The sequence below is a fragment of the Choloepus didactylus genome, chromosome 9, assembly GCF_015220235.1.
Source record: "Choloepus didactylus isolate mChoDid1 chromosome 9, mChoDid1.pri, whole genome shotgun sequence".
Classification (NCBI taxonomy): domain Eukaryota; kingdom Metazoa; phylum Chordata; class Mammalia; order Pilosa; family Megalonychidae; genus Choloepus; species Choloepus didactylus.
This window is the reverse complement of record NC_051315.1, coordinates 22,537,981-22,560,320: the sequence shown is the minus strand read 5'-3', so window position 1 is coordinate 22,560,320 and position 22,340 is coordinate 22,537,981. Positions and strand designations below refer to the sequence as shown.

General features: G+C 44.2%; 1 protein-coding gene across 2 annotated transcripts in view; it reads left to right on the top strand.

Moving 5' to 3' along the window:
• The first annotated feature begins 5,372 nt into the window (after positions 1-5,372).
• The window catches only part of TMEM163 (transmembrane protein 163), a 308,243-nt gene continuing 291,275 nt past the window's right edge, over positions 5,373-22,340 (top strand). For both annotated transcript variants that reach the window (XM_037850481.1, XM_037850482.1), the window contains exons 1-2: positions 5,373-6,001; positions 11,270-11,389. In XM_037850481.1, coding sequence (XP_037706409.1) covers positions 5,800-6,001; positions 11,270-11,389 — 322 coding nt within the window. In that variant the 5' untranslated portion in view covers positions 5,373-5,799. The remainder of the gene's footprint in view (positions 6,002-11,269; positions 11,390-22,340) is intronic.

Here is a 22,340-nt window from a genome sequence, read left to right as displayed (position 1 = left end):
GCTGAATTCTCATGAGGCATGGTCAGTGCACTGAGCACTGAGGAATCCAGGAGGGCAACTTGTCCTGGAACCTGCCCTCTCTCTGTACCGCATCACTAGTTTATACTTTGTTAATTTGATTTTTCCCTTTTCTTAATTTTGTTTCGAAGTTCCCCCCCTCCCCCACCTCTATTTTAGAGTCTTTCAAAGTAGAAATAAACCTACTGCTCCTTATATGTTCCAGAACCTTCCTACTCAGAGAGCTTGTTAGAAATGCAGGAAATCAGGCCTCATCCCAGATCTACTGAATTAAAATCTGCATTTTTAACAAGACCCCCAGGTGATCCTTGAAACGTTGAAGTTGAGTCCTGCTGTCACATGCTTGGGCTGTACCTTGAAATCACCTGGGCACTTCCAAAATCACTGCTGCCTGGGCATCACCTCCAGAGATTCTGATACGGTTAGTCTGAGCATCAGAATTTTTGAAAGTTTGGGTAGGGTGAACAATTACCCCTGTTTTCCCAGGATTAAGGGATTTCCCAGAATGTGGAATTTTCAGGGCTAAAATTAGGAAAGACTGGAATAAACCAGGATGAGTTGGTTACTGTATTCCTGGTAATTATGATGGGCAAACAGAGCTGAGACCTACTACTCTAGAGAACACACGGCAGAGGAGGTCAGGGCAGACCTCTGAAATCCTGTTTAGATTGTATAAGGCCCCTAAAGGCAGAGGTGGCATTTAAAAATTCTTTTTGTGTCTTATAATGTTTTGCACACAAAGCCTCTTAATAATGCTGATCTTCAATATGGCATTTCTCCAGATGTTCCCTAGTCATGCCCTAGTTCTTATACTTTTTTCTTATGGGAAATGGAGTTTATAAATTTAATACTCACACCTGCAGGCACGTGTATACACACACTTCCCACTTTCCAAGAGAAGATGTTTCCTTAGATGCTGCTCTGAGTTGACTTTGGTAGCTTAGCCCCCCCATGCAGCCCCAGTTGTGAGCGTACAATAGCTCTCAGAGATCCCTTAGATTTGTCAGTTTAACCCCCAAACTTCAACACTTGCAAAAGACGAATAGCATGTTTATATTTGTTTACCCAAGCCTGCACAAGTGACAAGTACAACAAATATATTAATCTGACATCAGATAGAATGAAATCAAGTGCACGTCATGTTCTTCGTCATCTTTTAGATTCGTCCATTGAGGCTGCTTGAGTCTGTTAGCAGTGTTATTCAACCTGTGCCTTGGTTTCCTTATTTTTACATGGGGATAATGACAATACTGTACCTGCTTTATTGGGGTGTGAGGACAGATTGGATTCTTATAAGCAGCATGCTTACCAGGTGGCTCTCCCAGGGGTAACTGTTAGTTTAGTCCCCAGCAGAGGCTCTTACTGCCTACTTTGTTTCCTCTGGCTTCTTGGCCTTTCAGCCCTCTCCTGTGTGTATTCCTGGAATTAGGGATTTGGGAAATTTACCAAAAATGTAAAAGGGAATAGATAAGGCTAGAAAGTGAAGACACCACCCTAACTTACCAATTTTCAATTGTCAGCTTATATGTCTACACGCTTTTACCAAATATGACTTTCTAAAGTGTCCCAGTGGAAGTCCACTGATTTAAGAATTTGGGATTTCACAAAATTCACAAAACTCCCTCAGTTTTTAAATATACCAAAAATAAGTCCCAGAAAAAACCAGTGGAATAGAGTTGAAATCACATCAGTTAAGTCTTGTCATAGTCTGTCTTTCTCGCCAGTGTTAACATTGCACTCCTGAAGACTGTATTCAAGTTTCCAGGTACCTAATGGACATTGTCTGTACATGTCTTCTGCAGCGGACATTCAAAGTTCAACACAGGACATCTCCTCTTAGACACAAGCCTCCTCCACCTTTTTTTTCCTTTAATTTTAAAAAATAGACTTTATTTTTTTAGAATAGGCTTAGATATGAAGAAAAATTGAGAGGATAGTACAGAGAGTTCCCATATATTCCACTTCCAGTTTCCTCTATTAACATCTTACATTAGTATGATACATTTATTACAATTAATGATTCAAGATTGATATGTTATTAACTAAGGTTCAAACTTTATTCAGATTTCCTTATTTTTTACCTAATGTCTCTTTTTTTCCCCAGCATCCATCAGGATACCACATAACATTTAGTTGTGAGTTCTCCTTAGTATACTCTTGGCTGTGACAGTTAAGGCTCCCTTTTCATAACAATTATTTTGTATCATTCACTATTGTGATCATAAAATGGAAATTAATTATGGATAATACTTATATACATAATTTTAAAAAGCAATGTAATTATAAATGCACATATGTATAACAATAATGAGGAATAAAAATAAAGCAATGCATTAATTAAAATATTTGCTTTTCTAAATGCTGTCACAACTGTAACAGAAGTCACAAAGAATTAATTAGATATTTGCACCTACTTATAATTTAAGAACAGTAAGACAAGACTCTGGGCTATTATTGATGCTTTTTCTTTATTTTTTGGCACTTTGAAATAAGAACTAAATAAGTACGTTCTTATATACATATGGAATGACTGGGCCTGTGGCAGTTATACATGCGACAGGCACAGATGTGTTGATTGCTGATTCAGATGCCACGAGTGGAACTGCCTTCAGTGTCCTGATTTTCAAAAAATGGCGAACAAAATACCATCTTTCTTAGGTTTATACAGCAGTTTCGTTTCCAGAAAATTCAATGTGCATTCAAATGGTGCAAAAATCTTTTGTATTTGTATGTAAAACAGAGCCAAGTTTCTAATGTAATTAGAAGCACATTTTCCCTGACCCGAATCATAGGACCCATAGGAAAGCCATGGGAAAGGCAAGCAGTTCCCCTTGTGCTGGACAGTCCTATGCATCAGGTCATCTCCTGCATCCCTGGCCACCCCATACTAAATGTCAGCAGCTACCTCTTTGCATCTTTTGAGACCAGGTAAAGTACCTGCACATTTCCAACGTGTCCCCTAGGGGGCGGTATTGTTGTGGGCTGTGGAGCTAGCCAGAGCTTCGCCTTGGTTTCCTCATCTGTAAATGGGCGCACAGTACCAGAGGGGCATAATGCATGTAAAACACTTAGCAAGTTGCCTAGCAAGAATGTAAGCAAATATTACCGTCTAGTTATTCAGCAGGGCTTGTTTGGAGGAACACTGTGTATCCCTGGCAGCTAGATGTGTATGCATGGGGATAGGGTCAGACAAGCACCCCAGTCCCTGCCCCCACACAAGATATACACAGTGAATTATGTAACACTTAAAGTTCCGAAAAAGGAGCGCCCAGAGGTGAGCAGGAGTCAGAGAAATATTTTTGGAGGAGTCAATAATGACATCGAACCAGGGAAGTTGGAACATAAAGGAAAATACATTTGTCTCCTGAATAATAGCTCCCAGATCCTTACTTCTCAAAGTGTGGTCAGCGTAAGCATCACTTGGGGCTTTGTTAGAAATACAGAATCTCAGCCTGTAGCCCAGACCTACTGAATTAGAATCTGCATTTTCATAAGAACCCCAGGTATTTTATCTGCATATTTAAGTTTGAGATGTGCTGGATTAGAGAATCAGTTGAGGAACCAAAGAAAAAAATAGTGATCCTCACTCCTCTGATGAGGGTCTGTGGCAGACCTGAGTGTGTGTGGGCGCGGAGCTAGACACTACATACTGCAGAGAGCAGTTAATTAGAGATTCTCAAAAGGTGGGTCTGGAACATGGTGGGTGTGTATGTGTGTGTGGTTGTAGAGGGGTGATTCAAACACAGATTCCCAGCCAGACTGCAGATCTACAGAATCTGAATCTCTGGGAAAGCTACTGAGAAATCAGTTTTTTTTTTTTTTTTTTTAAAGCTTCTCATATGACTCTTCCCATATGACTTTTAAAATTGGGGGTAGGAGTGGGGTGGAGGGCTTTAAAAAATATCCATGTCAGGGCCCCAGCCCAGGCCAATCTCATCACCTGTGACATCAGACTCTCTAACACAGGGGCCAACCACAGTATTTTTGTTCTTACACTTCCAGGTGATTCTAATGTTTGAGAGTCATTGACAGATGAATGAAGTGGGTTTACCTGGAGAAAAAAGCCAAGTGGTAGGTGAGAGACCAAGGAAGTGGGGAGGGAGGAGTCTTCCAATATCTGAAGGATTGTCTACCTCAGAGGACAGAACCAGGACTAGTGGGTGGAAATTTTCATTGTTTTTTATCCAAATAATCATAGTTGTTTTTTTTTTTTAAGCAAAAAGAGGACTTTGAACTTAACCTAGTTCAACCCTTTCAGTTTGTAGTCAAAGAAATTAGTGGTCAGAAGGTAAAGTGAGTTGCCCGAGTCAATTCAGTTCTAATTACAGCCCAACAACAACGAGAGAAGACCATCCCCTCACCCGGTTTCCAAGGATGTTTCCACGCACCACAAAAAGCATTCAGGTCGCCCTTCAATCGCAAACGAAACCGGAACGAGAAAGGTGACAGTCGGCTCTTCAAAAAAGAGGTTGAACCCCTTTTCCATCCCCACATAAAAAGTAGACAGGTTTTAAAGTGGGGAACTGACAATTTAGAGGGCTCAGATTAAATTTAAAGATTGATAGTAATCTAAAGATGAAATCTAGACTGCAAAGTGCGGTTTTTGGTACAATTAAATACAAGCCGAATCTCTTTATCGATCGGTTCGGCTCTGTGCTTCCCTCGACTACAAGACAGCCGGCGTGGGCCCCGCGGGGACGAGGTCGCGGTCTCGTTGCGAGACCAGTCGACAGCGCAAGGGTTAAAGCAGCACCCGAGCTCACAACCCAGAAATGCCAAGGGCGAGAGCTCTGCGCAGTCAGAGGTGGCGACCGTCGACCGCACCTAGGCAGCCAAGAGGAGGCTTGTGGAGGGAGGGAAGCGTCGATCCGAGTCCTGAAGTCCGGGCAAGGGCAAGACTTGGACACACTCAGAAGGGAAATGGCTACGTGGGGGTGGGCGGCACTGCCTGGGACAAAGGCCCAGGGATAGTCGTGACGGGGAAGCCTCGGAGTCCAAGCATCTTCTAGAGCGCGCAGTGATCCCAAAGATACCCCGTCCCCTGGCTAAGTAGGTGCTCGAGAAACTGGGAAGGGGAGGGAGTTAAAGCTCCTAGAAGAAACACGCGACCGAAGGGCTCGGGGGCAGGCGAACCCCGTTTTCATGGGGTGGTCGATGAGGATGGCGGCCCAGGCGGAGACCCCACACCGCCTCTAAAGCTTGTGCAGCTCCCGAAGAAAAAGATGCCAAATTAGAGTGCCACCGGCCCGCCTACCCAAGCGCAGCCGCTGGCTTCCCGGACGGCAAAGACTACGGGTCCGGGGCTCCCCCTCCAGGCGTCATATACTACGGCCCGGGTGGGGCGAGTACCGGTCCTCGGTTACGCCCTCGCCAGGCTCTGCCCGAGCCACCTTCTGGCCCCACGCCTCGCATTGCCCCCCAGCCTCCGCGCATCTGGGCGGGCCGGGTCTGTCCCTTTTCACCGGCCGCAGTGCAGGAGCGCCGGGGCCTCGGGGCGGGTCCCTCCCGCCCGCACCTGCCCCGGGGGGCGGAGCGCGGCGGCGCCAACGCAGCCCCAGCCTCTGCTACCGGCCGCGCGAGCCGCGCCGCTCGGCGACACCCCCTCCCCCTCACCCCCGGCGCACCTCCACCCCGCGGCGCCCGCCCGCCCACCGTCCCTCTCCACGCTGTCCGGCGGTCCCTCTGCTCGCCCCGAGCCGCGGGGGCCTCGCACTTCTGCTTTGGGTCCTCGCCGCGCTCGCCGCCGCCACCCGTATCCGCTGGGATCCGCCGCCCAGCGCCATGGATCCGACAGCCGGCAGCGAGCGCCGCAGCCCCCCGGGTCCCGCCGTCCCGCAGCCGCCCCGGAGCCACGCGCCCTTGGCCGCCGCCCCCGCCCCGGGTCCGCTGAGCTCCCCGGCGCGCGAGCCGCAGCAGCCCGTGGAGGAGCGGCAGCTGCGGATCAGCGAGAGCTGCCAGTTCAGCGACGGGCTGGAGGACCGAGGTGAGCGCGCGCCGCCCCAGGCCTGTCCGGCCGGGGCGCGATGAGGGGCAGCCTCCTGGGCGTCCCCCTCTCCCCATCCGCGGGTTGGCCCGGGCTGGAGCGCGCGGGAGCCGCGGAGCCGGCACTTCCTTGCGAGGGCGCGGGGAGCGGAGGGCGCCAGCCTCAACGCCTGGGCAGCGGCTCTTTCGCCGGAACCCGGGGTACCAGGGCTGCCCTGGATGGCCCCGCGCCCTCCGTTCGGCCAGCCACAGCCGTTCCAGCGTCTATTGGAAAAGTTTGCAGACGGCGTTTATTTGCTTTCGGCGCCAAGTCTTCCCAGGGACTGTGGGCTGGCGCAGCTCGCAGGGCCCGGGACTCGGAGCGTCCTACTTCTCCAGCCCCCGCCTTTTCTCCGGGAGGACATCCCTCTGCGGGTTTAGCCTCGTGGTGTCCCGCCCCGGCGAAAGGCGCGGGAACCCGAGCGAGTGGGGGCCGGGGCCGCCGCGGGTGGAGTCGCGCGCCTTCGGTCGTGCCCCGACCCTCACTTACCAGGGATTACTTTGATTTGAGACACCAACCTCAGCTAGATGGGTGTCGCTGAGATCCTGGTGGTTTCCGGGGCGCGCATCCCGCGCCCCTTCAGAATCTTTTCCAGGCACTGGCCGGGAACCTCGCAAACACTCCTTTCCTTGGAGGCCAAAATCCTACTTCCCGACCTACAGCCGACGCCCCTTTTGAGATGCCTGTTTGAAAAGGGAGAGACTCCCGGATTCACGCCCGCGTCTCTTTCTTCCATCCCTCCCTCCATCCCTCCATTCCTTATAGTTTCGCTTCTTTGCGGAGGGAGCCCTGTTGGCTGCGTCCACACCTCTTCTGCTTCTTGCTGAATCCAAATCCAAACCGGTTCTCTCGAAGAGAATCAGTGGTTCTATTCAAACCACTTCGTGTTCGAAGCGAATTTTTGCAGCCAGGCCCTTCCGGGAGCCGGCTCATCGCCTGCAGTCATCTCGCTTTCTGAGTCGTTATTGGAAGCCTTATTTTGTTGGCTGTGGCCGGTTTATATATTTTAGTCTTAGCAGGTTGCTGCCCTATTCTTAGTATCTACTGTACATTTTTATTCCGAGTTTAGTGTTCAGATACACAGTCTCTTTCCCTTTAGAAATTCTAAACTGTGGAATGTGGAATGGAATGACATGGAAACGGCACTTCCCAGAGAATTGGCAGAGAAGCCGGCTGGGAACTGGAGCCGCTCCTGTTGCACCTATGTTGCACTTAATATTAACAGATGTCATTTTAGAACCGGTAATTGGTGACTTCACAAGCACCCAGCAAACCCCATCAGTTTCATTACGGGGCATGTTAATTACCTTTCTCCCCTGCAACTAATATTGTAGGATTTAGAATTTTTGTCTTGAAAGACAGAGCCCCTGAGTGAGCTTATTTTCGTAGCATTGCGGGGTCATCTGTAAAAGCTGGCCTATTTCTCCCCATCCCACAAAATGATAGGGGAAAAAAAAACGCTAGGATGAGTTAATATTTAGCTTCATTTTGCAACTCATGCTCCAGTATAAAAGCCCTTCTGAATTCATTCTTAAGGTGATTTTTCACTGGTAAACTGAATTTCTTTTTCTATTATATTACAGCATGAAAGAGTTCACTGTCTGTTCATAAACCGTCTCTGTGTATTGCATATCACACACAGCCTTTCTGTTGGGATGAGTCCTGTCCTCCCAGGAGCCCCATGTCGTATGGCATTGAAAGCTGCAAGTCAGTGTGACATTCTTTTGTTTGACCTGTTCCTTAATGCGAAGTTAATGAGGAATGAGTCATTTTTATTAAATATATCAGATTACCTGGGGAGCTTTATTATATTTCATGTTTGTATGTTTTTTTATTTTTCTCTCTTCTGGGGTTGTATCTTTCCAGTATTGATTTTTGTATCACTTGGTGTTGGTTCAAGTGCTCTGTCCTAATGGTGGGAGGTTTTTGGAAAGAGGAAACCTCAGCATTTGCCTGCTGTATGTGTCTCTATCATGCCTGGCTGGCTTTCTTCTGGGGCCTAAATACCTATAGGGTGTTTGTGGGGTGGGTATTGGGTACCCTGGATGCTCATACCTGTATTTGGCATCTGCTTTTGTCCTAACTTCCACCTGGACTATCAGGGCCCTTTTGCAGACTGCCTTTAACTCACATCAAAGGGTTGCTTTATACTCTAGTGTTTTGGGACTTTGAACGCATTTTCCCATTAGAAGTGATGTGAGCTGGTCCCAGAAACCTAGCCAGCTCAATACATCTGTAACTGCAGTGCTGCTTGGCTGAATCTGTAGTTCAGGAAACATGAGTTCTATGGTCCAAGAGACCCAGTTTCTTTTCCCACCTTTAGGGACTCAAGACATCCACATAAAATAGACCTGGGTTGTCTTAGGCATTTTCTCCCTCCTTTTTAATATCCACTTTTTTCCCCACAAGTGTTTCTCCATCATTCTGCCCCAAGCCTTTGAGTTTTATATGCTTCAGCATTTCCCACTACCTCCCCAACCAATGAAAATTCACCTTCCTTCAGAGCATCTAAGCTTGACCCACCCTTAGGAGAAAGTATTCAGAACTAATTCCTACTAGTGTAGGAATGACTGATGGTTTCACCCTCCCTGCAGGTATTTGTTTTTCCAAAAAGGATCATTCCTTCATCAATACAACCCTTATGCTTATGGTTACCAGGCCCTAAGTGCAAATATGTGAAAACTGTGTGAGTTTTAGAAAGTTGAATGTGGAGGTCCACTATGCATATGGAGGACGCAGCCTTGCTTGCAAATCTGAGGCCTGCCTTAGCTTCCCTGGGCTGTTCAGTCTCTCCAGGCTGCTGCTGCACTTTGAAGCTCAGCTTCCTGAAAACGTTAGGAATTCCCACTGCATCCGTGGCTTGTGAGTATGCCTGCACCCAACAGGTGTACAGGGGAGTTTGGACCATTCATTTATAAGCTGGGTCTTTGTAGGTAGGGGAAGCCAGCCTTCCTCATCATACTCTGCTTCTCTTGGAAGAGTAGAAAGTTTTTCTTGGTATTGGCTGTGTTTTTAGAAAGGAAAACCAGGGTGGGGGGGGTGGTGGAATAAGCAAAGTTTGGATAGAAATGGGAAAGTCTCTTTCTCCCTCCTTGGATAATTTTTTCATTGTACTTATTCCAGTTTTTTAATTTTAAAAATCTCATGGAGGAGGTACACACAGAATCAGACCTAGAGAAGAACCCCAGTCCTGTTGCTGAGAGGACCCAAGTGCCACCTTAGCAGGGGCCGCCCAGCCCTTGCCGACTGACCTGAGACTTTTCCACGTGTAAGGTGCGCCACTGGTGGGATGAAGCCTGTTTAGTGGCCACGACCAGCTAGCTTTGCAAGGAAAATAAATGTAACATGGCAAATTAGAAAACCCAGATTGTCACTGGTCCACTTAGAAAAGGAAATCTTCTTTTAAAAGGAACCTTGTTTTTCCCCAGCATGGGTAAACCTCTCGAGATTGTTGCTGTCAAACTATCCAGCAAATGATGGGCTTGAGTCAGTACTTGAATGGTACATCCTCCCAGACTCTTGAAAAGCAATTGGCCGTGATGACAGGAAGATTTTTTTATATCATTTGAGAAAAGGGACATGCAATTATTGAGGGTGGGTAGGCTCTCCCCATTTTAGGTTATGGCTTTAACTGGAGAAAAGGGTGACCATAGTTGAAAATTAGAGTGGGGTGTTTTTTAGCAGTTAGAAAGAGATAGATAAAGGGACATGCTGCCTTTGAAGTCACTTTTGCCAAGCAGAATTTGTCTGGAGAGAAGGTTTTTCCTTTTTCCAACCAAGTATATGTATTAAAGAAGGTTTGGGGAGATTTTTATAGCTAGGTGATAAAGATGGTATTTATTTTTACCTTTTGCAATCTCATTTGCCTGCTTTGATCCTATGTAAATGTTCAGGTTTCAGTTACTAAAATCTCTGAGATGTGAACTGGGCTCACTAAGCAGCTTTTTTGACATTGCCTTTTGCTTTGATCCAGAATTGTTCAGGGATGCTTGAGTCTGGGTAATAAATGGAGCTGAATAGTTTGAATAGGGTTCTTGTTATAATTTTTTAACAGGATCCAGTTTTTGGCAACCAGAGCCAAAAACTTAGTGTGATAGTCAGATAGGCTGGTGTTTACTTGATGCATAGGTGTGGTATGTCACACTCTGTGTGATATTTTACAAATGGGGGCCTAAGCTTAGACTACCAATTCCTTAATCAGTTGGAGCTGTTTTGATGAAGCTGTCCAACCTCCAAAAGGATTATTGTGGGTTGTTTACCCAGAGATGGTATGATAAACTCCTGTCTATGTAGAATGAATGATGAAGAATTTGGTTGTCTGTGCAACTAAGAGGTGCCACATAAAATCTTTTTTCAAAGGGCAAGAAAAAATTATAAATAGAGATCATAGTGAAGATGTTTTAGTCTTTGACCCAAGGCTTTTGAAGCTTGGACATTGCCTTGGAGTTGTCATGCATTTCTTTTGTTTAAATTCAGTGTTGAAAGAGTGGGAGGCAAAAAATAAAACCTTTCTTACAAGTAGTCAACCTGGAAAGTTACCTCCAGTTGTAGCAGGTTCACTCTGCTTTAATGTCCAAGAAATTTTTGACAGGTGCTTTATACCAGAGGATAGAATTATAGGGCAGAAAGAGAAGGAAAGAAAACATGGCATATAATTTGGGCCTAATGGCTGCTGTTGGTTGTCACTAAAGGGAAATGTTCCTTCTCCTAATATTAATTGTCTGGGGGAGCAGTGAAGACATTTGCATTCCACAGTGACTCATTGTTTTGGGCAAAACCCAGTCTACCAGTTGGGACCTTGCTGGTGAATCAGTGCCAATCCATGCCCTCCTCAGAGGGGACCCAATGTCCAACCACATGTGTGCTATTCATGCTCTTTGCCTGATGAAAGGTGCTTGTAAGTAGTAGCACTTTCCTGAGCTAAGCAGGCCTGTTGTGATATTTGAGGGCATGGTGGGATCTGTGGGGCTGTTCTAAAGAGGATAGCTGCTCGCTACTGCACAGAAACCTATGTCTCATGTTACTGGAGCATATGATCTTTCAAGAGATCCAGAAAGCTTGATCTTCATGTGAAATCTCCTAATTGCTAAAACACAGTGTGGGCCAAACAAAACATCTTGGCCCACAGGCTGATGATGGTTTGCATTCCCTAGATAGGAAATTGTAGCTCTGGCTGTGGGTTTCTTAATAAGGAAATGTCTAACTTCCTTTTCTCCTTGTTTTTGTCAGGCTTACTAGAAAGCAGCACCCGCCTGAAGCCTCACGAAGCCCAGAACTACAGAAAGAAGGCCTTGTGGGTCTCTTGGTTCTCCATTATTGTCACTTTGGCCCTCGCGGTGGCTGCATTTAGTGAGTATCGGAATCTTGCTGATCAATATGTCCTGGTGTTGCTGTTTTATTCTCTAACTCCTGTGGGATGCTCTTTTGCTTTTAGTTGACTTATTGATGAGTAAAAATTTTTTTTTTTCAGAACGGTTTGGGGAGCCAGAGTACTTATAAATTAGTAAAATGGCATCTCTCCTCTGCAGAGGGAAGAGGTAGTCAAGGTGAGAAATGGAGATGGTACTGGGATGGTGGTTCTCATCAGTATGTGGGTTTGTGCAAGTAGATTCTGGCTACCAGCTGAATGGCGAAAACATTGTCTTGGTGGACTGCCTTCAGCTTGGACTGACATGTGACAAATAAATACCCTTGAGATTTATATTGTAGCCTAATGTGACCAGATGAGTGAAAGATTGCAGTGCATTCTCTCCCTTTCCTGGAATTTTTTTTTTTTTTTTCCTTTCCTGGTTTTTGTGTGTGTAAGTTTTGGAATCAAATAACATGCAAATTTTAATGAAAGTAAAATGGTAGCGTTCTCTTTCAAGTTTCTAGTGACCACGGAAACAAAAACATTTGTAACAATTAAGAAAAACGAAGAATGGTGAACATGGATAATCCTGTTTGGAGGTTAGGAACCATTATGACATGTATTCTCTCAACTAACATTTGCAGCCTATAATAATATGCATGTGAAATTTATTTTTATTAATTGTGCAGTGATTCACAAACCTAAGCAGTGACATTCAGTGTAGCGCAGCCTTGGTAGAATCCAGGGTGTTTTTTTATGTTGGGGAAAAGAGAAATGTATCTCGTGCATTTTGTGATTAATTTATTACCTTAACAGAAAGGTCTACATTCTAAGTGACATGTGTTACACAAGGTGGCTCATATGATCTAAGAGGGGAGGAAAGGACTATGTTTCTTGAAAGATGTGGCTGTATGTGTGTATGTGTGTTGTTTAAAATTCTATTCTGTGCTCTTGGGCCTGCTTCTGGAAGCTGGTGTTGGCTCCCGAGAGGGAATATTAGAATTTGACCAAATGTTCCCTGCAAAACTCAGCATATATTATTTTAAGCAATTTATATTGGAAATGCTGTGCCATATCTTGCCTCTAAAAAAGGCCAACCATTTAGAAGCAGAGGGTGATGCATTTCAGCATATAAACATTTACTAGGAGCCAGAAATCTAATCGAGGAATTCTGATTGCTGAAAATAGCTTCTTCCTCCCCTCGTCACCCCCTTTCCCCCCCCTTTTTAATGCTGACACAAGAATAACAAGCCGGATTGAGGTCCCTGGAGGATAATTTGGTTGTGGTGGCTGGTGGTGGACTTGGGATCAAACACCCTAATTTACATATGTAAAGAAAGAGGAGTGGAATGAAGGGAGGTGATTTGCAAACTGGAGAATTGTTATCCAGCCATGACCATGTGGCTAATAAAGCTGTTAGGACCTTATCATGTGGATGTTTGAATGAGGGGACCTGAATGTGAAGAAGTATTGAGCAAGCCTTTCCTTTGGGAGAATAATATTACGTTTAATATACTTGGGTTTCAAAATAGGGAAAAATGATGAGGAAGTTTTGGTTTCACATGCTTTGCCTGATCAGTTGGGTTATCTTGAAAATGTTGTTCCATTTGCTTTAATGGGAAAAGACTGTTGCATAATACATATGGAATTAGAATGATGCATTGTGACAAGGATTTTCTTTCCTTCTCAATGATTTAATCTCTTTATTGTGGCAAGTGTTTAATTTAAATCCTCTAACTTCTTGCCTATAAAATATTAACATTGGCTTCTAATATCAAGATCTGTGTTATTTTCTACATACATTCAATTATTACCAAATTGTTCTGGGTTAGATAAACCAAAAAATTTAGAAGACAAATTATACTTTTTCCCCACCTTAACCATTGAAAGCTTTATTGTATGTGTGCATATATTTCATATTTAAAACCCTTGAGGTAGTCTCTGTGTTGTTAGGGTTGTTGGCTTTACCCTTTAGCTTCCTAAATTTATTTGTAATACAAATACTTAAAATCCTTTCTAAAGCATCCATTACATGTTGACAGATTTTTGTGCAATCCTTTTCATAGCTTCAGATGGAAAGAAAATCAAAAGGGATTAAGCAATATAAGCAGACTTTTCAAGTTATGTTTAAATTAGTATCTAAAGGAAAACTGTACATTTCAGAAATGAAAATAAATATATATCTTTTAAAAGTGTCACAAAGAGATCCAGTCATATTCTCCAGGGAGGTGGTTGACAGAGAGGTAGGACAGAATGCTTTTGTTCAGCTTGGAAATTGTTGGGTTGAACCAATTAGTGTTTTAAAGAGAATTGCCATAGAATTTCTATATGTAACGCTTTGGTGTGTCTCTGTATGTGGAAGTGGGGAGAAGGGGATGATGATCATATCGAGGGAAGACAATTGTATTTGTGCTCATGGATTCTTTCCACTGCTGCAAGGTAAATTCTTTAGGGGCCTGAATAGCATCCTCCTTGTGTGGAATCAGTACTCAAAATGGTTAAAGGTATGAGAGATATTTAGGAAAAAAAAATTTTTTTTTCAGTTAAATGGAAGGAAAATACATCTTGGAAAATGCTAAATTCCATTCTAAAGATTTGTTTAGATACCAGGCTTAGGCCTCGTTTATTTTATAAACAACGTTTTTGAGACAACTGGATTATCTTTCTGGCCATTCTCCCACTAAATGTAGTAACTTGGTGCTACAACTGCTGGTGCCCGCTGGAATTCCTGTTCCTCAGCCACCACCTTGTATTTAATTGTTGTTCCTTTTTAGCTCAGCATCTTTTGAAGAAATTCTGATGCCTCTTTTGTGTTTGGGAATGAGAGTGATGGTTACATATAATTCTGAGGGCACCTCTTTTCTCCTTCAACTTGAAAGATTCATATTTTTGCATTGTATGTACTTTGTAGAAAAAGACTGTTACCCTTTACCACTTAACACCTTCCAGGTAATCAGGTTGGGACTTTCTAAAACACCTAATAGTAAAACGAGCTTAGGTCACTATTACTGAATTAGTTGTGGTAAGTCAGTTATGTATGTCACTAGGATGGCTGACATTCACATGTCTGGTACAGTTAGAAAAATTAGGTGAACTTTTGAAGTTTGCATCATGAGTTCATGTACTTTGAAAAGAACATGAACTATTTTTGAGACTACTTGGTAATATAGTGAGTTCAGACCTGGTAAAATGCTGATACAAAACCAGATGGTAATGCATCTTGATCATTTTGGAGAGAGCCCTAGTTTGATTTTAAAATTGCTTCTGTTTATAATTGGTAGGCAGCATGGAAAATGGCAAATCCTGTCATGACCAAAGTCTGCTTTAATAATAAGGCTAAAAAGAGGACAGAAGTTTTGTTTGAGAACCCGGGGTTTTGACGTCATTGATGTCTCCATTAGAATGATTTAGGAAAATGCATTCTGAATTTGTTTTTGAGGTTTGAATAAGTGCTAGTTAATTTTTAGGCACTCAGTATTATGTTCTGTGGGAAAGGAAGATATATTTGAAACATTCTCAGGGGAAAACCTTTCCTAAGATACACAGCTCCATTAAAAAAAAAAAAAAAGTACTCCAAGCCCACATTGTCTCAGAAAAAGTTCATTCACTAAAAAATTCACTGAATCAGTAGCTTAAGAATTTAAAAATTAGATTTAAGAATTAGAAAACTCTCTGAAAGGAATGATTTTTTTTTGTATGTGGAGATTTTAAAATTGAAATCACTCGATTTTAGTATAAATTCTTGACCCTTAAAAACGGTAGAAAATGTGTCTTTATCTTTTTCATTCTTTTAAATGGCAAGGCCAAGAGTTGAGAGACAGATAAAATGAGACTACACCACAATTCTAGAACCTCAGCCAAAAATGTCCCGGAACTTTCGTAGGTATTCCCTCAGCTGATGCACTGTGAGGTGGGAAATGCCTGAGACCTTCCAGTGGCTTTCTGGAAAGGTGCAGATCGTCACAATGGCTTACACCTGCTCAGGCTTCGGTTCCCTTCCTCAGTCACCTCTAACTTCTCAGGACTGAAGGGCGTCCTTCTCAGATCTTACCTTCTCCCTTGTCTCCATGTGCCTGACTCTTCCTTTGCAGGTCACCTCCTCAAAGAGGCCGTCTCACCTCCCCAGAGTGGTTTTATTCATCCTAGTTTCTTTATCCCAGTTTTTCCTTTGCTCCCACCCCCCCACCCCCTTTAGATGGTAGGGACCCGTGAGGTCCTTAACTCTTGTTCCCTGGGTCCCTAAGAGCCTCTACCCCTGAAAGACGCCAGTGAATAAAAGACTTAAACATGCAGCTTAAAATCTCCAATTAGAACGATCCTTTGTGTAGTCGGCTAGTCTTGTGTTTATTTTTATTGAAAAAAGCAGCATATGCGCATTATAAGAATTCACGGGAGTAAAGGCGCCGAGTGCACACTTCTGTCCCACCCTAACCCCTCTCTCTCCCAGGCCCTGCTCCCCACAGACAGCCATCGTTACTGAAGCCTCCCGCGTTCCTTGCTGCACTTTCTGGGCATGTACATCCCCTCTGCTTACTGCCTGGTCAGATGTGGTATCTTATCCTTGCTGGTCTTTTAAGCAACAGGGGCCACTAACAAGCTACTGTTTTCACGGTTCTGTGTGAAGTGGAATCGATGTGGAGAATCTTCGGGAGCTAATTCCTTTGGCCGCTGAGCCGGGCGCAGTGGGGATGTGGGCAGGAAGTCCGCGAGCCACATCCGGGTGCTGTTCTGGGGATAAGTCGCTCCCCCAAAGCGTGCTCAGGGTTTGATAACTGTGGAAACTGCGTCCGATAGGGGCAGCCTGGAGAGGGGCAGGCAGAAATGCATTTGGGAACCTCCCCCTGGGGACTCTCCCTGCCGCTGTCCTCCTTCCTGCCCTCATAGGCGTGCCACCAAAGACTCTGTGCCTGCCACCCCGGAATGTGGCGAAGGATTTTCCTCAGGCTCTTTTGCTGACCACCAGGAGGCCTTTCATGATCTCGCCCCTCCTTCCAGGCTGGACCCCTCTCCTCGCATCTCCTAACTATCCATCTTCTCTAGTCCACACATGGTCCTTGCAGTTCCCAGATGCCACGTCCTACTTTTTGTCTTCATGTCCATACACCTCTTCCCTTGTTCTCAAATACCCTTTGTTCCTGATCCCCACTCTTTTCTCTAGGGGTGAAACCTTTTGATTATCCCTCAAAATCCAGATCAAAGATCACCTCTTCCAGGAAGCCTTCCCTGGCTCTCCAGGCCGATTTAAATCCCTCCTTGTTTCCCATAGCCCTACAGGCAGCATCTTAACACCCAGTGCTTAATCGTTGCTTTCTTTGATAATATAAAGTCCTCAAAGGCAGGGCTCCCGTCTCCTCCAGCATTGTATTCTCAGTCCCTAAAACAGTTGGTTCAGATATTGGTCGAGAGAGTGAGTCAGTTTTTATCTTTCCCTGCTGAGGCCACAGTGGCTCCAGCAGGTTATGGATGCGGTTTGCAGGTAAAGAGAGCCAGGACAAAGAACAGCATCTTTTTGTGTGTGCATGGAAACAAGGTGCAAGGCTGCAAGGTGGGTATCTGCAACTTTGTAAATAGACTGGATGCAGGAGCTCATTTTCATTCTCTTTCCCCCTTCCTCCCACTTCCCCATTCTTCCTCCCTCCCTTCTCCCTCGCCTCCTCTTGGATTGAAGGATCCAGGGTTCCGCTGACAGGGCCTCCTTTGCGCTGCTGGAGAGCACATCTTCCTGAGGCTCCACGCTCACAATGAGCTGCTGTTTCTAACCGGCAGTGGAGGAGGGGTCCCCACAGCTGCATGCGTATGTGGCCTCCCTGCCCCGTACATTCTGCACACAGCCTTTAATTAAAGCGTGGCCAGGGTGTATTAGTAGGAGGGTGTCCTTGTAGCATCGCCGTGGGGGGATCGCAGGGGAGCTGGATGGAGAGCCCCAGCTGGGCTTATCTCATCAGGTCTCAGGCAGTGGGGGCGGGGGCGGGAGTGGGGGTAGGGGTTGGGGGGGGGTCCTCGCCCCTCTTTGCTTGAGCTTGGCTCTCTGTTAGGAAATTGGCAGGCACCCTTGGGAAATCAGAGGCTTTCCCCCATTGTCACTCGGTGGTATTTGTTATCCATTTGGATGAGATGGAGTTTTCTGGTCTGGTTATATTGCAGGGCTGTGATTTGGTCCTTTTTTTTTAATGCTGCATTTCTGGTGTAGTTGCTTCTGGACAAAGGTGATTCCCGGTGCCCTGTACTGTGGGCTGAGAGGGCGAGTAGTGAGATGTAGCAGAAGAAACAGATGGAGCCAGAAGGAAGGATAGACCCTTGTCCCCACTCCCCAACAAAAGAACCTGTTGCTCCTGTTTGCCCGTCTTAGGTGCATAAGGCTTCCTGTCGGTTATGTGTTCATTCAGCCCTTGGTCAGTGCTGTCAGTAAAGCACAGCCTGCTCTGCTCAGTGCCACCTGGGATGTCAGGAAGCGACCCTAAGAGCTCAGGTCCGGTTGGGAAATTGGGCTGTATAGATGTAAGAGTACGTGGTAGGTGAGATAACCTGGAAACTCTCCCTGCATTGTTACACGGTGGCGCTGGATAAAGGGCATCACAAGACTTGTCAGAGTAAGGGCAGTCACCAGCTCCCAGCAGCCCCCTCTCCCTCCAAAAGAATGAGGTGAAGAGCGTGCTCTCAGTGCAGAAGCTGAGACTGTCTGGGTGGGATTGGGACAGAGTTGCTCGTCTTGGTAAGAGGGCCTTGGGTTACAGTGTCCATGCAGGGATGGAACATGGCCTTGGCCAGCACCTGGGTAGGTGGAAGAAACATAAATCCCAGCAGGAAGTAAATGCCTTAAAAGGACTTGACCTTCAGAGAAAGGGTGGACCAAAATAAACTTACCATCAGCCCAGGAGGACCATGCAGAGGCTTGTTTGTCTTGGCGTGGCTCCACGTGGGGTGGGCATGGGGTAGCCTCCCACAGAATTTGTCACCATGAGACTGACCTCACATCAATTTGTGTTTGGAATTTTCATGGGTTGGCATTCTCATCGGTTGGCTCCCTGAGACTCTGAGATTTACTCTTGGGGTTGGGGTCTATAAGGGAGCGAGGGAAGCAGGGGGTGCAGAGAATTCACATGGCAATGTGCTGCCTCGGAGGCTTATCCCACAGGGAGCTTGGAAACTGAGGTGGCCCTTCAGAGATGTCCAGCTGAGGAGAGGGGGATGGACTACCATTGGTGCAGACGGACTCTTCGGAGAGGCAGCTTCCTTCGTAGATGGCAGTTCTCGGAGGGGGACGCACCTGTGGGAATGAGTGCTGAGGAGCTGATGGAAGGCACACGTGATGTCCACTCAAGGGGTTTATACCACCCAGTTAGCCTGGGAACCCTCAGGCTGAGAAATTAATGTGGATGTCATCCTAGGTTGGCAATACCTTTGGAGTTTCTGAAAGAAGCAAGTGTAAGACCTCAACCAAGGCCCAGTGGGGGTCCCCTAGACGAAGCCCCACCAAAGATGAGCTCACAAGCCAACGTTCGAGGAAAGCATCCACCATGACTGAGAGCCATACAAGACCAAGATCAGAACAAAAATTTCAGACGAGAGAATTATCTGACAAAATCTGTAAAATGGGTTATGTTAAATGTGAGTAGATAATAAAAAACCTATCAAATACCTAAAAGGAAAAGAACTGAAAAGAACATTTGGAAGGTAACTACATAAATATGTTTCTGTTATTTAATTGAAACCAGAACATGGGTATAGTTTTAAAAGGGTTAAGGGCTACTGTAGTCCTCCATTCTTTCTAGAACTTCCTCCAGCAACCACTTTTATGTCTTCTAACTGATTCTTTTGTGTACTTATATGTATACAAATAATCTAAGGAATTCTAACTTCTGACTCTTGTTTTTTTCAAACTTAGGTATTATTGGTTGACTTCCCTCTATGGAAGAAGATAATTTAGCTCTTATGCCCTCCCCCTGCCCTGTCCCCACACAAACGTGCTGACTTCCTGAATTTCTATCCCTGCATAATAGTCTGGTTTGCATTATGATGACTATATAAATCCTGCTTACTGAGCCATATAGTACAGTAAGATTACTTCTCATTTCTTGCACACTTTTTAAATTTCTCTGGGTTTAATATTTGTCTTGTTTATTCCTGTGTTTTGCTTTTCTGTATGAATTGATTTCTTATTAAAATCTAATTCCATATTTCTAGTCCAACTTCAAATTCTCTGAGATACATTCAGATGTATAGTTATTCTTTCAGTTTCTTCTTGAAGACATCTCTCCAAACCATTTGCTTTTCTCTAATTCTTGTTGTGCTTTCTCTCTGGTGCATGGCTGTCATCCTTGGGTCTCCCCTTCCCTACCTTGCTTCTCTCCTCTGTTTAATTGTGTTTCCTGGATACCATGGTTTTCTCTTTCCTGTATACCCTCTTTTGGGGGGAGCATATCTGCCAGCTTCCTAGGAAAGGGTACATGGGAGGTGAATTTTTCCAGCCGTGTAATGCCTGAAATATCTTTAAAATATCCTAACACTTGATTGATGGCTGAATAGAGAATTCTCAGTAGAAAATAATGTTCCTTAAGAGTTTAGAATGGTTTTTTGCTCTATTTTATTCTAATTTCCAGTGTTTCTATTAAACCCCTAAGCCTTTCTGAATCTTAAACCTCTGCATGAGAATTGCCATGGTGGGGATCATTTGCATCTATTAATGCCCCTGCTTTCTAGCTTGTCTTTTTGATCTGCTTCTTGGGAAATTTCCTTATTTTCATTTCTATCAAGTTTTTTTTTTCTTTCTTTCTTTCTTCAAATTCTCGGAGTGTTCCTTTTAAAAATCACCCAATTCTTGTGTTAGTTTACTAGGGCTACTATGAAACATTCACTGACAGGCTTATCAGGAATTTCCTAGCTCATGGTTTGGGAGCTTAGAAATCTAAAATTAAGGTGTCAGCAAGACGATGCTTTCTCCCCAGAGTCTGATGTGTTCTGGTGCTGGCTTGCCGCAGTCCTTGGGGTTCCTTGGTTTGCGTCTCTGTCTCCTACCACCTAGCAGTCTCCTCTTCTTGTATCTGCTCTTCTGTTTTCTAATAACTTCTGGCTTCTTCCTGTGACTTTCTCCTGACTTCTGGCTTTTTTAAAATAAGGTCTCCAGTAGTGTGGATTAAAGCCTACTCTGATTCAGTTTGGTGACACCTAAATGGGATCTTAGGAGATCCTATTCACAAAGGACTCAACACCTTTAAGAAAAATATATCTTCAGATGTTCCTGTTTACAAATGGGTTCATACCCACAGGACTGTAGATTAAGAACATGTCTTTTGTTGGGGTACATGATTTAGTCCCCAGTAGTTGACACTCTGGACCCCAAAAAGATGCCTTTTATCCCCCATACAAAATATATTCACCACTTTCCAATATGCCAAAAGACTTCAGTCATTTCGGTAGCATCTCTCTGTACAGAGTCTCATCAAAATCAGTGAGGGGTGTGGTCCATCCTGGGGCAGAATTCCTCTGTCTGAGGATCTGTGAGACCTACAAAATAAGTTATCTGTTTGTAAAATACAGTGGTGGTACAGGCATCATTCCCATTCCAAAAGGGAGAAATTGGAAGGGGAAGAGAGTTCATGGATCCCAAGCAAGTGTGTAACCCCTACTTGTAATTAACTCTATTGGATTCCAAGGTCTGCGAGTCATCTGTGAGATCATGCAGTATTTGTCCTTTTGTGTCTGGCTTATTTCACTGAGCATGATGTCTTCAAATTTCATCCATGTTGTAGCATGTATCAGTACTTTGTTCCTTTTTATAGCTGAATAATACCTCTTTGTATATGTATACCACATTTTGTTTATCCGTTCATCTGTTGGTAGACAGTTGGGTTGCTTCCTCCTTTCAGCTATTGTGAATAATGCTGCTATGAACATTGGTGTACGAATACTAGTTCAAATCTGTCTTTTCACTTCTTTTGTGTATATATATATCTAAAAGTGGAATAGCTGGCTCATATAGTAATTATATGTTTAACTTTCTTAGGAACTACCAAACCGTTTTCCACAGTGGCTGCACCATTTTGTGTTCCCATCAGCAAAGTACAAGGCTTCTAATTTCTCTGCATCCTCACCAACAACAGTTATTTTCCATTTTTAAAATAATACCCACCCTAGTGGATATGATGTGGTATCTCACTGTGGTTTGATTTGCATTTCTCTGTTGGCTAATGATATTGAGCATCTTTTCATGTGCTTACTGGCCATTTGTATATCTTCTTTGGAGAAATGTCTATTCAAGTCCTTTGCCCTTTTAAAAATTGGGTTGTATGTCATTTTGTTGTAGAATTTCTTTATACATTCTGGATATTAAACTCTTATCAGATGTGTGATTTCCAAAGATTTTTTCCTATTCTGTAGGCTGTCTTTTCACTTTATTTATAATGTCCTTTGATGCATGAAAGTTTTTAATTATGTTGAAGTCCAATTTATTTTTTTTTTCTTTTGTTGTTCATGCTTTTGGTGTCATATCTAGGAATTCAATGCCTAAAACAGGGTCCTGAAGATTTTCCCCTATGTTTTCTTCTAAAAATTTTATGGTTTTTAACTCATATTCAGGTTGTTGATCCATTTTGAGGTAATTTTGGTATATGGAAAGAGCTAGAGGTCCAATTTTATTCTTTAGCATGTGGATATCCAGTTTTTCTAGCACCTTTGGTTGAAGAGACTATTCTTTCCTCATTTCATGGACTTGACACTCTCATTGAAATTCAGTTAGCTATAAATGTGGGGGATTATTTCTGAACTCTCAATTTTATTCTGTTGGTATATTTGTATAGTTACTATAGCTTTGTAATAGTTTTGAAATAGGAAGTTTGAATCCTCCAGCTTTGTTATTTTTCAAGATGGATTTGATTATTTGGTGCCCTTTGCCCTTCAATATGAATTTGATGATTGGCCTTTCACTTCTGGAAAGATGGATGCTGGAATTTT